The sequence below is a fragment of the Rattus norvegicus genome, chromosome 1 (genome assembly GCF_036323735.1).
Source record: "Rattus norvegicus strain BN/NHsdMcwi chromosome 1, GRCr8, whole genome shotgun sequence".
In the NCBI taxonomy this organism is placed as follows: Eukaryota; Metazoa; Chordata; class Mammalia; order Rodentia; family Muridae; genus Rattus; species Rattus norvegicus.
In genome coordinates, this window is record NC_086019.1 from 72,516,632 (window position 1) to 72,534,818 (window position 18,187).

General features: G+C 35.3%; 1 protein-coding gene across 1 annotated transcript; it reads left to right on the forward strand.

Moving 5' to 3' along the window:
* Positions 1 to 766: 766 nt before the first annotated feature.
* LOC134484882 (vomeronasal type-2 receptor 116-like) lies at positions 767 to 14,258 on the forward strand. The gene is made up of 6 exons (XM_063280763.1): positions 767 to 972; positions 1,862 to 2,153; positions 2,517 to 3,329; positions 4,623 to 4,850; positions 11,543 to 11,666; positions 13,339 to 14,258. Exons 1-6 carry the CDS (start codon positions 776 to 778, stop codon positions 14,256 to 14,258), a joined length of 2,574 nt encoding a protein of 857 aa, XP_063136833.1. The 5' UTR covers positions 767 to 775.
* Positions 14,259 to 18,187: the final 3,929 nt, after the last annotated feature.

The following is an 18,187-nucleotide window of genomic DNA, read 5'->3' on the forward strand; positions in this document are numbered from 1 at the left end:
TATATATTAGAAGAAAATAAAATTCTAACTATAAAGTAGAATATTCTAAATGTATTTACAAATCAAAATAAGTAATGAGATTAATAAAAATAATAATATGTAAGTAAATTGTGGTTCTACAATGACCTGCATAATTTTGAGTACAGCAAGATTCAAGGCATTTATGCATTTTTCATAATTTTTAGTCCTGAAGACAGATTTTGTTTAAATATTCTATACCTGTCACTGTTGTAACATTGTCCAAACTACATTGTCAGTGGATACCAAAGCTCCAAACATGATCGTACTTTTTCCCTTTTGGGGATTTGTGACACAAGGGCCGTGACCTCAGATTTTGTGAGTCCTTTCTAAACCATTAATCCTTGTCTCACAGTGAATCAACTAATAAAATTCATTGATATTATTTAACGTGTTCATATAAACAGATTTTGAGGCAGTTGTGGGACCGAATTTTCACAAAGTAGAATCTTTCTAGGGACCTTAATTTTCACCGACACATGTGATGTCATTGAACTACCTATACCATCCTCATCTGTATTTATCAACCATGTTTATCACATGCGCTGTGCACATGAGATGAAGCTTCTCAGGAGAGAGAGTCAATGATTCCTCTAGGGGTGAAGAAACTGCTCTAAAAAAGGAAACATGAATACATATGCAGCATCTTCCTCAGTCACAGTGATAATAGTACACGGGGATACTTTGCTAACTGTTTGATTTGCTGATCTGTTTGGCACTTTACAACCAATTTTACCAGGATCAGAGCAGGAAAAATATGTTTACCATAATTTTACTCTTCTTGCTCCTGAACATTCCACTTCTTGTGGCTGATTTTATTTATCCCAGATGCTTTTGGAGAATGAAGCAGAAAGAAGAAAAGAATGGAAACATGGGAATCGGATGTACTTTCTTGATGCATGCAGTAAAACGGCATTTGGAGAATGAATACTTCAGTCACATTTCAAATATACAGTAAGTTGTTTTGTGTTTTCCATGGAACGGTCATCATCAATAATTGCCAAAACTACTGAGCATGAGAATCAAGGCAAAGCTGAGTCTTTTGTACTCTGATTTAACCTGCAAAACAAAAAATAATCCCAAATTCTATTAGAGACTTAATGTTATATTACAACTTTAATATGAAACAGAGTATTTTTTACACATATAGAGATGCAAACTGAGCAATACAACAAATGTGAATATTTATCTATCACATTCATCCCTCTCCTAGACAGTTTCCATATCATAGTAGCCAATGGTATCTTATAAAAGAATCCCCATATATTTTCAATGACTATCCCAGGTGCATTTAGGCAAATGGCCATAGAGTCTGCTAATAATCCTTCCATCGCAGTGTAGTTTCCAGTGCATCTGCTATGGTCACTAATGTTGGTGACACACCTAGCTCTATAGAGCTTTCATATAAACATTCACTTACTATCATACATTTCCTAGATGTGGTCCCTGTTTATGTTGCATCAAAAATTGAACTAAGAAATCTTTCCACCACTAACTTCATATTTTTATCTTTACAAATTCACTGGATTTAAGGTCTTACAAAGTCCAGTATTTATGCTCTCTTTAGAGTAAGGAAGCAATATATGGATGCTGAAGGATATGTTGCATTCTTTGAAAAGTGATATCATTACTATTAGTGATAACATCAATTATGAAGGATGACATTTCATGAACATTTCAAAGGATTTATGAACTTCCAGTTTCATTTTTCATATTAACCACATTACACTTATTAATATTTATGGGGTTGGGATAATGCAATCCAATGCAGGACTGTCCTTTTATTGACTTCAAATGATATCTATAATTTGCTCTCCATTATAAACACCCTAACCTTTTACAGAACACATACTGAAAACCACAAGTATGCTCTGGCTTTGGCTTTTTCCATATATGAAATCAACAGGAACCCTGATCTTTTGCCAAATATGTCTCTAATATCTAAATTCTCAGAATATTCTTGTGATTGGGAATCTGAGTTAAACAGTCTCATTTCTATGGGATTACAAAATCATGATATTCTCCCTAATTATGTCTGTAAAGAATTCTCCAAGTGTGTAATGGCAATTACAAGACTAAATTGGGCAACAACTGTGACACTTCACATAATCCTAAACAACTTCATATCTCAGCAGGTAAGGTAAGGTAAGGCTTGTTTTTTTTTTGTTCATGTGTGTGTGTGTGTGTGTGTGTGTGTGTGTGTGTGTGTGTCTGTGTCTGTGTGTCTGTGTCTGTGTGTCTGTGTGTATTGGGGGAAGGTTGGGGATTCAATCATGAAATCATGTATCTGTTTCTGACAGCATGATTTTATTAGGCCTGGGCAAATTTCTGTAATTCAAACGGATTATTCACAAGCTTGATAGTGCTTCCAGATCACCTTATATGAAAAAGAGATTAGGGGGAGATAATAGCTAGCTTTGATTTCTAGAACTGTGCAGAAAAATGTGTTTATAAGTTCTTAGGAATACATTGTATATCATGTGCTTCCTGTGTTCTAGTTCCTTCATCTTACTTATGGATCCTATCATCCTGTCTTGAGTGATGATGAAAAATTTCCATATCTATATCAGATGGCCTCTGATGATACATCTCTAGCCCTTGCTTTGGTCTCCTTCATAATTCATTTCAGTTGGAACTGGGTAGGGTTGGTCATCTTAGACAATGATCAAGGCATCCAATTTCTCTCTTATTTGAGAAGAGAGATGGAAAAAAATACAGTCTGCTTTGCCTTTGTCAACATTCTTCCAGTCAATATGAGTTCATACATGTCAAGAGCTGAAGTGTATTACAGACAAATCATGACATCATCCGCAAATGTTGTTATCATTTATGGCGACACAGACAGTACATTAGCTGTGAGCTTTGGAATGTGGGAATCTCTAGGTATACACAAAATATGGATCACCACCTCACAGTGGGACGTCACTCCTAGTATGAAAGACTTCACATTTGGTAACGGATACTGGACTTTTGCTTTTGGACACCACCATGGTGAGATTTCTGGGTTTAAAACTTTTGTCCAGAAATTGAACCCTGTCAAATACTCAGATGAATTTCTGGTAAAGCTGGAATGGATGCACTTTAACTGTGAAGTCTCAGCATCTAAATGTAAGACACTGAAGAACTGCTCTTCCAATCACTCACTGGAATGGCTAATGGTACAAACTTTTGACATGGCCTTTATTGAAGGGAGTTATGACATATACAATGCTGTGTATGCTTTTGCCCATGCACTCCATGAGATGACGTTTCAAAAGTTTGATAATATGACTGAGGACAATGGCAAAAATTATAGTTATAGCTGTAAGAAGGTAATATTTCTACTGTTAGATGGTGTTTAGTATTATCAATATCATAGTTTTATGAGACTGTAAATGCCCGAAATGAGTGTGCTAAATATTTTCCAAAATCAAAGAATTTTTACTAAGTAAATCGTGATATCAGTATAAAACTCTAATGTTAAGAGAATAGAGTAGAAGTCATTGTGCATCAGTGTAGATCTGTGATTTTGTTACATATTAACTGAGTATTATCATATATGTTTTAATATTGAAAATATATTGAGTCCATCCACAGGAGTCCAGTCCATGATGAGTCCTTGTTTATTAATTCTTATGTATGTTATTATTATTGTAGGGGATTGTTTTAACTAAAGATCCCAGCTCACACTGTTCTGACTCTAGGCTTGTGGAATCAGTTAATACTCTGAGAATATGCACACAGAAAATAGTGCTAGAATTCAGTGCAATACATTCATGTGTGGGAATGTGTGTTAATATGTATTTCTTAGTGTATATTTATGTTTTTGTGTTCCTGTATATCAGGGTATATATCTATATCTATGACTGCATCTAGATATTTAGATAGAGAAATATAGAAGGACGTAGAAATAGAAGGGTTTTTATAGATATATTTCCCCATCTGCCTATGTCAATGAAAATAAGGTTGTCTGTTTCCAGTTCTTTCTGTATGATGAATTTTGTCAGTATGCATATTCCTGTATATAATTATCAATTCATGTATCTGCAGGAGTCTCTGTGTTTTGTGTGCATTTGTGTATGCTTTTTTCATTTTTGCTTGTTTGTCTACAAACAATGTCATCAATTTATCTGTTTGTCAGTGTCTCTCTATGTAGAGGCCAGTACATATATATGTCTACCCATAAATATTCTTCTATGCTTGTGTTTCTGTGTGTGTATACATGCATATGTATTTTGTGTGTATCTGTGTCTGTTCAAGGTTTTTCCTGCATAGTCTGTCTCTGTGTACATCTATATTTTCATGTGTGTTTGGGCATGTATGTGTACGTTTGCATAAGTAAATATGTTTTTCTGTTACGTGTGAACCTCTATATGGATGCTAGTCTTTTTGTTTCTGTGTATGTTTTATATTGCAAACATATTTTGTTGTCTACATGCATGTTTGTGCCTGAGAGTTAATCTACTCTTAAAGAACTAAAATAACATCATAATTTTGCACATCTCTTTACATTCTCTGAGAAATTTCACCTACATGTGTCAATATAGCTGCCTTTAAGATGAAATAAGAATATATTTTCTTACTTAAGGAAGAGAGTACACTCTAGTGTGGTGCCTGTCTTTCAGCTGTGTTCCTTGCTGAGGAAGAACCCGTTCACTAATCCTGTTGGGGACAGAGTAAATATGAACCGAAGAGACAAACTGCAGGAAGTGTATGATATTTTCTATATTTGGAATTCCCCACAGGGCCTTAAACTTAAAGTTAAAACAGGAATGTTTAGTCCATATTTTCCAAATGGTCAACAGATACATTTCTCTGAAGATGTAACAGAGTGGGCCGGAGGAAATGCACAGGTGGGTTCAGCATAGTTGTATTAATTTAAATTATACTGTCAAGTGTGTGCATACAAACTTCCTTGAAACTGGTGAAATGAAATTTATTGTCATGTGAGAGACTAATTTCTAGAATCCTCTATTATGCTCATTGTTTCCTGTTTAAGATGACTTTTTGGAATTCATTGAGGATTTTTCAATAGGCATAGAGTATATTTGCATTATATCAGAACCTGTTTCATTCGTTTAATATTAACTGTTTTAGAAAACAGTTTGATATTATTCCCAGTATAGTAAGTAATATTCTATTAGTTCCGTTATTGCTACTACAGAATGATTTCCAATCTGATGATAAACCATTTCAATGGATGTTTAAAGACTCTGGCTCTTTGTAAGGACAGAGTAAATTCATCATAACCAAGTTACCAATTTTTATAATGGAATTCTCAAACCTGTTTAATAACTAATTCTAAATTTCCAAAACATCTTACTAACCTGACATTAACATTTTATGATAAATTTACATACCCTATGAACGACACTCTGGATTTTTCTGTTCCTTTTTTATGCTGGTATGAGAGTGTTGTCTGCATGAGTATATTTGCATCACCTGCACGTGTAGTATATGTGGATAGCTGAAGATTTATTCAAATCTCAGAGCATTTGTGGGAGTTTCATGCCACATAACGGATGCTAGAAATCAAATATGGGTCCTCTTCATGAATAACAATTGTTCTTCAGAATTTAGCCATGGCTCCATCCATGAATCATACCTTGTAAAATATAATACTTAGTAAAGGAAACTTATCTCGCCCATTGATTCTTGCATATATTATTCAAACAAAGAAGTCTATACTTAGCTGCCTTCTCTATATGGAGAGAAATTGTTAGTAATAAAAATTTGCAGTTGAGGAATTTTTAAAATTATATATCTCATATGCATTTTAGGTATAATATAGATAGGAATGCTGATGTGATTAGTTTTCATGTATCATATTCAAACTGCCCTGTTTCATTTGAAGTAAAATCTCATGTTGCTCAGATGGTATGAAATTTAAAGTTACTGTTCTTCAACAATATGATTAAGAATGCCAATCTTAGGGAAAAGAACATAAGAGCTGAAAGTATACTTGAAGAAATATATATCCATTTAGAGGACAACATTGAAATCCTCTGTGTATTCTATTCAGGCCTCACATGAGCCTTATAAACTGTTAACTGGAGGAATATAGATTTATAAAAACGTTAACTGTGTTCTCCTCATATATAATCTAGTGCCAATGTGGAATCTAATATAAAAATGTGAATCATCAAGGAAATATACCAAACATTAGAGTCATAGATTTAAATGAAAGTATGTTCATTGATTCAGTAAATGAGGAATCAAATAATTATTATAAGAATGGTAAAAAAAATAAAGAGGGCAGTAATCATCTCTGGGAGGATGCAATGAACTTTTGAAAACTCTGATAAAATGAGACACTGAGAGAGGATATGACAAAGAGATTCTAGTAAGTTACAAAATGATGAAAGAATTTCAAACTAATATATAAACAAATCTTAGTGAATAGCCTAACAAAAGGCGTGCACCAGTTTGTGGACAAAATAGGCAGGACATGAAGGAAGAGGCATAAAATGTAGAAAATTCAAACTATGACACAGATATAACAACAAGGAAAAGTGAAAGTCAGAGGTGAATAAGGAAGTATGATTAAAAGATCAAATTTAAAACCACCGGGCACAAGACACTCTAGATATCCAGAATATGTCCATTATATTGCAGCAGTACATATGCAAAATAAGGTGAAAAAGGTAGACATATGTATGCTAGAAGCATATAAACAGCAACTTTGAAAAAGCAAATAGTCAGCTTTTGAAATGTTATAGTCCTTGACAAATTCTACGTAAAATTTATAGTGGGACAAGGAGTAGATATGAAAGCTGAAGGTGAGAACCCTCATTCCTAGAACGTCTATCTCTGGATAACAGCAGGTTCCACTAGCTTCACCCATTTTTAAATGTAGTTAATTTTTTCAGTCTTTCACTTTACTGACTGATAACCATTTCCTTACCCTTCTCTTCTATTCTTTCTCCTACATTACACTTCACTTTCATTCACTACTCCATCATTATTCAGAAAAGGGTAGTCTCCACTCTCCAGATATCAACGTTCTTTGGCATATCATGCTGCACAACAACTAGGCACAGATTAATATTCTCCTATTGGGATCAGTAGAGGCAGCCCAGTAGGATAAACTGTCACAAAAGAAAGGCACAGAGTAAAATGCAGACATCAGTATTGCTCTTAGGAGTCCCACATAAAGACAAATCTGCAGAACGGTTAAATGTTTAGAATGCCTAGGTCAGTCCCATGCATTATTTATAGTGGTTGGTTCAGTCTCTCTAAGAGCTTAGGTCTGAAAGTTAGGTGACTCTGTAGGTTTTCTTTGGGTTTCCTTTAACTCTCTTGCTCCTAAAATCCTTCTTTCCCCTCCTGTTCAGGATTCCACATGTTCAACCTATTGTTTGGGTGTGGATCTCTGTATCTGCTTCCTTTAATATCTGAGTGATGCCTTTCATATCATGGATCTATTAGGCTCTTGCCTTCAAGTGTAACAGAATATTATGGCCAGCATCAGGGGTAAGCTTCCTTTCATGGGATGTTTTTCAAGCTAAACCAGTCATTGGTTATTTACCCACTCATCTTCTGCTACATTTTTCCTCACACATATGTTTAGGTAAGACAAATTTAGATCAATAGTTTTGGAGATGGCATGTTGTCAATCCCTACCCTGGAAAATTTGCCAGGTTCTTGGAGATGGACATTTCAGTCTCCCTATCATGCTTTGTTGGAGACTTAGCTAAAGTCACCCTCATAGATTTCTGGGATTTTCTACAGCCTTAGTTTTCTAATTTCACTCAGACATAACACCCAATACAAATAGTATCTCCAAATATTCTGTAATCCATTCTCCCCCTGTCATCCCATTATAATCTCATCCCACCCAGCTCCATTCAGTGGATAAACACATTAACCAATGGTGTCTATTCTATTTCCCCTTCTCAGGGGAATATGTGGGTTCCACATTTTGCCATCTTTTTTACATGGGTTTTATATGTTTGGCAATTTTATCCTGCAACAGACATTCTTAAATGTGTAGAATAAAATTTTTGTCTTTCAAAAAGTAAAAGATATAATTGCCAATCTAATTACAATATCCAGTAAGTTTATTTCTTATAATAAAAGGAGACAGAAAAATATTCATCATGAACAAAATTAAGGACATTAAAAGAACTCCATCATATATAAAAGTAATATGAGGGATGAAAAGATGCCTCAGAGGTTAAAAACACTGACTGTTCTTCAAAAAGTCCTGAGTTCAGTTCCCAGCCACCACATGTTTCACAACCATCTGTAATGGGATCTGATTCCCTCTTCTGGTGTGCCTGAGGATAGTGACAGTGTACTCACATATATAAAGTAAATAAATCTTTTTAAAAAGTAAGATGAGCATAAGAGGTCAAAATAACATATAAACAACATTCAAATGCCTGACAGAACAATGTCTGTTAAAAATATATCAAAATTAATGTAACAACTGAACAATAATTAACAAATAATTTTAGTAATAATTGAGCATTAATGGTCATCTTCTCTAATCAAAAAACACAATGAGTTTGGTTTATTTTTAACATAATATTTTCATTGATTCCTTGGGAATCTCACATAATACCCAGTTCCCAGTACTATCTGCCTCTGCATTAGAGCATCTTTTATAAAATTTAAATGAAAAAGTCCACATTCTGTTATTTTTCTACTCACTGGAACATGGCAAAACTCTCAGTTCCTGCTTTATAAATAGGATATATTTGTTCCCTGACAAAGTCTCTCTAGAAGCCCTCAATTGTGAATAACTAACATCAGGTTCTTTATCATATATTTTAAGACTTCTTTTGGATTTGCTTCCTGTTTAAGCTACTTCTTTTCCTTGGATGGTGGGGGAAGGGTCGTGGTGGGGATGACAGTAGGATTTGCTACCTAAAACTTTCCTGTACCTCGCTCACATCTATGAATATACAATCATTCAATTTACTGCAAAAGTAGTTGCCTAGCATTTTTACCGCATCAGGAGAAAAAATAATGGGGTTCTACATTGTTTATAGTGTTATCAGAGACAGAAACCTTGGGTCGAAATGCAGCTAGGCCACAGACACAGGCAAGGCCCTCAAGAGTCTGCACACCTCATGTACATCATCGTGGTTTCACACTCCAGTCCAGAATATGAAAATTCCCAAGTCTTCCCAATCATAATATGGGCCATGAATATCAACATAGACATTGAATGGTGCAATAGGAACATGGATCAAGAAATTGCCATATGGAGCAGCCTGGATCCTGTCATTCCACTTGTCTTTGTAGCAGTGAAGCTTACTTAGATCAGTATGGCTCCAGGAGAGAGCATGACGTAAGCAGCTTGGGCATCCGCGTGGCCTTTGGTGTTATCACAGGTCATGGGCATTGGGTGCAGACAATCCAGCCTAGACATTGCACCTTTTGACAGTGGCAACCATATATATCTGTAGAAATTTTGGTAAGAAAACAAAACACAGATATCAGCAAAGATGCTGGGTTCCACAGAGCCAGGGGCCAGGATAGGGATCTTGTTAGTAGTAATGACCCAAATAGCACCATGGCTAAAGATAACAGCATAGGACACTCACATAAATATGGCCATAGTGGGAATTATTGGTTTACTAATGGTTGACATTTTTATCCCTTTGTCCTGTGGAGACTTGATGCCCCAGAGAAGGGAGATACAAGAATTTGAAGTGGAAGTGTAAATGGAAGAGTACTCTCTTAGAGGGCAAGGGGAGGGGCAAGGAAAGCAGGCTTGGTGACAGGAGACCAGGAAGGGGTATATCAATTGAAATGGAAACAAATAAAATGATTAACAAAAAATGGACATTCCTTTGTGGCCTGCCTGGGGGATAATAAAATATCCTTTATATACATGAAAGGAGAACACATATAAAAATGGGATGATGGGAAGCAATATAATAAAGTTGAACAGAAGAAATATAATTATATTACTACCTCATTGACCATTGATCAACATGCCTGAAATAATTCTTGACTGAACATCTCCTAATAGACGTAAAGAACAGAGCTAAAATACTAGTCCCTATGCTCAAATAACTTTACTCCATGATTGTAAGCATGACCAATCATGTGCATATCAGTTAAGTCTAAAACATCACACAAATAAACTAAAGGATAAAATTATATTTTACACAAAAAAGTGCAGAAAACGCTCTTAATGCAGTCTAGTATCATTTCAGAATTTAAAAGAGAAAAAATAAGTATCTGGCAATCTACGAGAACACATGCTGCAATAATGAAGTTGTCTATGTCAAATTGTATTACATGAACAGGAGTATTATATAATTTCCATTAAAATCAGAAATGAGGCCAATTTTTGTAGTGGTACATGCCTTTAATCTGCATTCTTTGAATTATGTGTGAGGAGAATCTCTAAGCATTTGGGGCTACTCAGACTTTCGCAGTTACACTTTTCTAACCCGGGCTGAAATGGATACTCTGCCTTAAGTGAAATGAAAAGAATTTGGACAAGGAAATGCATGTTCTCAACTCATCCTAAATGTCTTAAAATCTTAGTGAGAAAATGAATAATGAAAAATACTACCAGTAAAAGGAAGAAAAATTTTATGCTTTGATCTATAAAGGAAGATGAGAACTACTAATACTATAAAGGGAGATATTTTTTTCACACAAAAAAGGAAGAGTTGTGGTTAACCAGATTCCTAGAGATCATGAGTTGAATCTGTAGATATTCAACTCTGTGATGACAATAGGAAACTAAGAAAAAAGGGTGGAAATTCAGAATGAAGATATCAGCAACATTCCAATGCAGCATATAGATACCCATCATGAGGTTCATTGGAAAACCAAGATTTTCTTAATTTAAGAAATACTTGAATTAACTTCAGGAAATCAAAATCTTCCTCAGGTTTTCACACCCTTTGCAAGCTCTATGTGATGCCTTATTTGAGGCCTTGTTTCCTGTTTTATATGTCCTTTACTCCTAATTTGCTACTATGTTGCTGCTATTATACAGTTACTACAAAGTGAGGAGGAAAGGTCAATTTGGCTCATGGAGTACACTCAAGAAAAGACAAGACATGGATTTGGATAATGCAAGGGAAACTCGTTGAAATCTGCGTACTGGCTTGTTCTGCATGATTTCTAATATTCCACTGGCTAGAGACAACATTGTTCCCAATAGGCTGAGCACTCCTACATCAATTAACAATTTAATATATGCCTCACATATTTGATGACAGGCTAAAGTGATGGTGCTAATTTTTTAAATAGGATTCTCTATATCTTTATATTGTGTTATGTGTTTAGGGGAGAGAAATTAACTAGAATAACAACCTTGAAATCTCTGTAGTGTTTGCACATAGGACACTAGCAGCTTTTGCTCATGAATTTCAAGGAGTTGGGAAACAATTCAACGTCTCCTCAATTTTTTCCATATATTGATGTCTGTCATCATACAATGCACTAAGTAAAATCTGGTAATCAGTTGGTATATATAAAATTAGCTCATTAACATCACATGCTAATGTAGTATAATTATAGAAGCAGTAAGCAAAATTTCTGTTAGCAGCATATGTCTACTTTTCATTAGATGCCAACTTCTGTATGCAGTGCTGATTGTGGTCCTGGATATAGAAAATTCGGGAAGGATGGAATGGCAACATGCTGTTTTCATTGCAAACCCTGCCCAGAAAATGAGATTTCGAATGAGACAAGTGAGTGTTTCCTGCTGGAATAAGTTCTTCAAACAGATCATCATCTTGTTTCTCTATTGGAATGCTTAAGTGGTCTACAGTGGAAGTTAAAATAAAATATGTCTTGTTCCCAGTTAGTCATCATAGGAATAAAATAATTTAAAATGTCCTTATTAAGATAAAAGTAGATATTGTTCTATATTTTGCCTCCTTCAAATGTTATAGTAGATGGCATATTATCAACTGAATAGTTGTGAGAAGAAAACTTCAGTGCCAGTGTACCCTAGACAAGATATTTTCTAATATTTAATGTTCTCAAAAAACATACATAGATCATGAATCTTTAAAGTATTCTTTATGTTGTCTTGATCTTGTACCCTTACATAACTCTATGCACACATTACATGTACAGAAACACAAGGAAGACAAAGTTAGCCATTTGAGTATGGTTAAAAAAATAATCCTTATTCTCTGTAAGATGAGTGAAGACAGCAAATAATAACTTACAAAATTATTATATATTCAAGTTAGTATTTCCTTCCTCTATTCATATTCATAATAGTAATTTTACATATTGTTTAGTTAAAATTTTCCACAGTAAAACACATAAAATTGTTTTGATCTGAAAGGAATTAGCCACAGATTTCAAATGGCATTGACACTACCAAAGCCCAAGTTAATCAAATAACTATTTAGTCAAGACAAAATAAAGACAAATGACAAGCATGTTGTTATTCTGGTCTATTTTGTACGAACCAATATAATTAAAGTGACATCTCATAGGGACATTTATTTGTCAGTAAGTTGGCTTAGCAGTTAAATCCTTTCCCACTAAGCATGATGGTATAGGTTTACCTCCAGATCCCATCAAATTGTAGGAGGTAACCAACTTCTACCTGTTGCTTTGTAATATTCATGCAGTTTCACATTAGACATAGACATAAGAAATTCAACAACACTGTTTGGAGATAGGTAACCTTGGTGCTATGAAGCAAACTCGAGTATTCGCCAAGACCAACATATTCTGCTCAAAAGCAAGCTTAATTTGTATTCTCTTTTAAAATAAATTGATAATGGCTCTCCACAAATGCATTGTTCCATGTAAAAGACTTCTACACTAGGAAGTACATTATCTCTTATTGCAATCAGTCAATGACTCAGTGCCATGGCTATCAGATTCCTTCACATACAATGGTGGAAATTACTGACATTTGTACCTTCAGTAATAGGCTGCATTCTTCTTATGAAAAGGTTTAGGAATGTGGTGTTACTACTGCATAATTGGATAAATTATGAATTTCTTTTAGTTTTTCACGGACAAACACCAATGTTATATTCATATAAATTTCTAGTCTCACTCTCACTGTCATGCTTCCCCTATATAAACACAATTATCATGTTAATGAGAACTTCTCTTACTTTTACCTGCAAAGACACTAATAAATATAAGCACCCATGATAAAAGATCACAACAATACTGTAAAATAGACAAAAATATTTGTTACTTTCATTTCCCTAACGATGATTAAATCGATTACAAAATAGATTCCATTATTTCATGTAGCAGTGACATTCAATGCATTCTCAGCAACTAGACTCATACACGGCAACACCTCTTCTACACGGTTACATGAAATATCCTATCAGTCAAATTGCTGAAGTTGAACTAACAATACCTTCATTTCTCTATTAGATATTGATTTGTGTGCCCGATGTCCAGAGGACCAATATCCAAACACAGAGCAGAGTCACTGCATTCCCAAAGCTGTTGTATTTCTCAGCTATGAAGAACCCCTGGGAATGGCAATTTCCTTAATCTCATTGTGCTTCTCTGCATTCACAACTGTGGTTCTTGGAATTTTTATGAAGCATCACAGCACTCCTATTATCAAGGCCAATAACTGCACTCTCACCTACATCTTGCTCATCTCACTCATCTTTTGTTTCCTCTGCCCCTTGCTCTTCATTGGCCATCCAAACTCAGCTACCTGCATCCTGCAACAAATCACATTTGGAGTGGTATTCTCTGTTTCTGTTTCCACTGTGTTGGCCAAAACAATTACTGTCGTTCTAGCATTCGAAATCACAGCCTCACAAAGAATGATGAAGTATATTCTTGTTTCAAGGGCTTCTAACTACATCATTCTCGTGTGTACTCTCATTCAAGTCATTTTATGTGCAGTCTGGTTGGGAGCTTCTCCTCCTTCTGTGGATATTGATGCACAATCTGAGCATGGCCATATAATCATTGTTTGTCATAAGGGTTCAGTCACTGCCTTTTACTGTGTATTGGGATACTTGGGTACCCTGGCCTTTGGGAGCTTCACTCTGGCTTTCTTTTCCAGAAATCTTCCTGGTGCTTTCAATGAAGCCAAATCCATAACATTCAGCATGCTGGTGTTCTGCAGTGTCTGGGTCACTTTCATTCCTGTTTACCATAGCAGCAAAGGCAAGATGATGGTGGCGGTGGAGATATTCTCCACTTTGGCCTCCAGTGCAGGGATGCTGGGATGCATCTTTGTTCCCAAATGTTACACAGTATTGTTCAGACCAGAACAAAATTCTCTTCAAATGGTCAGGGTGAAATCATCTTCCCATGTTCATATTTCATAAATTCTTAAAAATATATACTTGGTTCATTATCACCAAATATTGGATTACATTGCCATACCTATCTGTGTTTGGAATGGCTCTCACCGTTTCCTGTGACTATATTGCCTAGCAATACCATGTTTACTGACATTCCCATTGTCTTTTACAATCTTCTACAATGTTTAAAACAGTCTTCCTCTTTAACAGGAGATAATGAATTCCTGATGCTATATAATAGTTAGAAGAGTTATTCTAGGAGCACAGAGGGAAAAGGAATATTTTTACCAACAGGTTGTTAGAATATTTCCAAAGATGAATTGTTGTAATTTCATTCATAATTACAGCCTGCTCTTACAGGGGGACTGATTCAATACTTAGTCCAACCTACAGAACTTACCAAACACTTGTACCAATTTCTACAATGAAATAGATGTTCTCTTCTGGGTACTATAATTAACTGAAGCTATTTAAGCCCATAATCACATGCACACACACACATACACATACACACACACACACACACACACACACACACACAGGAGAGAGAGAGAGGGAGAGAGGGAGAGAGAGAGAGAGAGAGAGAGAGAGAGAGAGAGAGAGAGATGCAAATAACTAAAATTACATAGGTTTAAAAAAAGATATAGAGGATAGAAGAATGGTACAAAGACTTTATACTGGGAGTTTGCTTCTCCATGTTCCCCTAAGGTGTTAGTATATAGGGACCCACAAAGAAAGGATCACAAATGGGTAGAGATGACTGGGCTTATTTTTTAGACACTTTACATTATAACACACATCTTTAAGTATATCATCAACAACACCCTTGTGAAATTGTCAGAGAAAGAACAGCCTCTTGAAATAATCTCTTCTCTGTGTGGAATTTAGCTTACTCTATGCAATAAATCAGCTTTGACAGCACAGAGTAACCCAAGACAGGCAGGTTGTGCAAGTCAGTACTTAGAACAGTAGACATGGGTTTACTCAGAAACTCACAGGGACTACTGGCTATGACATGCTGAATTTAGAGAAGAGAAAAGAAAGAAAAAGATCAAACATTCAAATACACACACACACACACACACACACACACACATACACACACACACTTACTGGTTGAAGCTAAGATAAGTTCCAGCAATTTAACAAGTACAAATGTATATATGTAGACACTTAGGAAAAAAGACATACAGTCAAAGACATACATAGTCACTCACTTGATGGATGAAGCCCAGCTACTGCAAGCAGTTTCCAAACAGTTCACAAAAACACCTATGTACACATATACACATGTGCACGTGTACAAACATACTCATACACATACACATACTAGTTGGAGGATGTAACAAATTTCCCACAGGCAGGATCCAAGCTTTTGTATATATGTATATTTGTGCATAGATACACACATACACACACAAATATACACACACACACACACACACACACACACACACACACACACACACTAGTGGGTAGATGTTACAAAGTTCCAACAAAAAGGCCTCAACTATTTCATATAATGCATACATATAATGCATACATATATATATATATGTATATATATATATATATATATATATATATATATACAATTGGTAGAAGGAGTAAGTTGTAAAGCACACCCAGACATCTTTACATAAATATGTGTGTGAAGATATGAAAAATGGAACACATATTTACACACACTTTACACAGACAAACCCAAACATATATTCATGTATGTGTGTGAATACACACACAACACATATATGAGTCTAATCTCATACAAAAATACTTACATATATACATATTACAAAGTTCCAAAATTCTCTAACATAAACATAACACAAATGCATACATACACATAGTTGATGGGTGGAAAAATATATTCCAATCACTTTCTTCTTTCTCCCATCTCTTATGTGTTTCAAAGCATAGGGATTGGAGCAATACCACCTTGTTCAGTATATTCGTTAAATTGACTACAAATGATATCTGTAGATCTCTGTCCATAATAAATTTTCTAATCTTTTACAGAAATATTGAAAATCAAAGATAACTGTGACCTTTGCTTTTCCCATGGATGAAATGAACAGAAACCCTAATCTTTTAACCAAATGACTCTTTAGTATTTGAGATCAGACTTTGCATTTGTAAGAGTCACACACAATTAAACAGACTTATTCATTGGTCTGCACAAAATCATAATATTTTGCCTAATTATGTTTGTGATTATGATACCATATGCACATTGTTGTTGACAGGACCAAATTGAAATACATGTGTTATAATTTTGACATACCTGGACCTATGCAAATCTCAGCAAGTAAGATATTGTAGGGTGAGAATTCATGGAATAAGGTCTCCATTGGTACTATTCCCAAATTCTAAGAACAATGTAAAGATATCAGATTCTGGGATTATGTATTCTATGTAGTTGTAGGACACTATTCCAAGAATTGATGGGGCTTTCACATTTCCTTGTTTGAAACAGAGATGTAGGAAGAAGTGACATATGAGAGGTTTTCTAGAATATTTTTTAGAAAATTATATTTAACTATTCTTCTGTACATATTCAGCATCATGCTGCTGTCTGTCTTCGAGTTTCTTTACCTTACTTATGGAAATTTCCATAATGTCCTGAATTTACAATTTCCCTATCTGTATCAGCTGCCTCCTAAGGAAGCATGTTTTGCCCTAGCCCTTGTCCCCTTCATTATTCATTTCAGTTGGAACTGGATTGGTCTGGCCATTTCAATGATCAGGTCATCCACTTTCTATCACATTTGAGAACAGAGATAGGAAAATATACAGTCTGCTTTGCCTTTGTGAACATGGTCCCAGTCAACATGCATTTATATATAACGCAATCTGAAGTGCATTACAAACAAATCATGACATCGTCCACAAATGGTACTGTCATTTAGTCTGACAGAGAGAATACATTATCTTTGAGCATTAGAATGAAGATGCAGAAATGAACCCACACACCTATGGTCACATGATTTTTGACAAAGGAGCCAAAACCATCCAACGAAAAAAAAAGATTGCATTTTCAGCAAATACTGCTGGTTCAACTGAATGTCAGCATATAGAAGAAGGCAGATCGATCCATTCTTATCACCCTGTAAAAATCTTAAATCCACCTGTATCAAGGACCTCCACATCAAACCAGATATACTAAACTAATAGAAGAAAAAGTGGGGAAGAATCTCGAACAGATTGGCACTGGAGAAAATTTCCTGAGAAAAACACCAACGGTTTATGCTCTAAGGTCAAGAATCGACAAATGGGATCTCATAAAACTACAAAGCTTCTGTAAGGCAAAGGACACTGTTTTTAGTACAAAACGACAACCAACAGATTGGGAGAAGATCTTTACCAATCCTACTACAGTTAGAGGTCTTATACCCAAAATATAGAAAGAAGTCAAGAAGTTAGACTGCTGGGAGACAAATAACCCTATTAAAAATGGGGTTCAAAGCAAAACAAATAATTCACAGCTGAGGAATGCCGAATGGCTGAGAAACACCTAAAGTAATGTTCAACATCTTTAGTCATAAGGGAAATGCAAATCAAAACAACCCTGAGTTTTTGCCTCATACCAGTGAGAATAGCTAAGATCAAAATGCTGGAGAGGATGTGGAGAAGGAGGAACACTCCTCCATTGTTGATGGAATTACAACTGGTACAACCATTCTGGAAATCAATCTGGAGGTTCCTCAGAAAATTGGACATTGAACTACATGAGGACCCAGCTATACCTCTCTTGGGCATATACCCAAAAGATGCCCAAACCTATAACAAAGACACATGCTCTACTATGTTCATAGCAGCCTTATTTATAATAGCTAGATCAGAAAATGTGGTACATCAACACAATGGTGTACTATTCCACTATCAACAACAATGACTTTATGAAATATATAGGCAAAGGGATGGAACTGGAAAATATCATCCTGTGTGAGGTA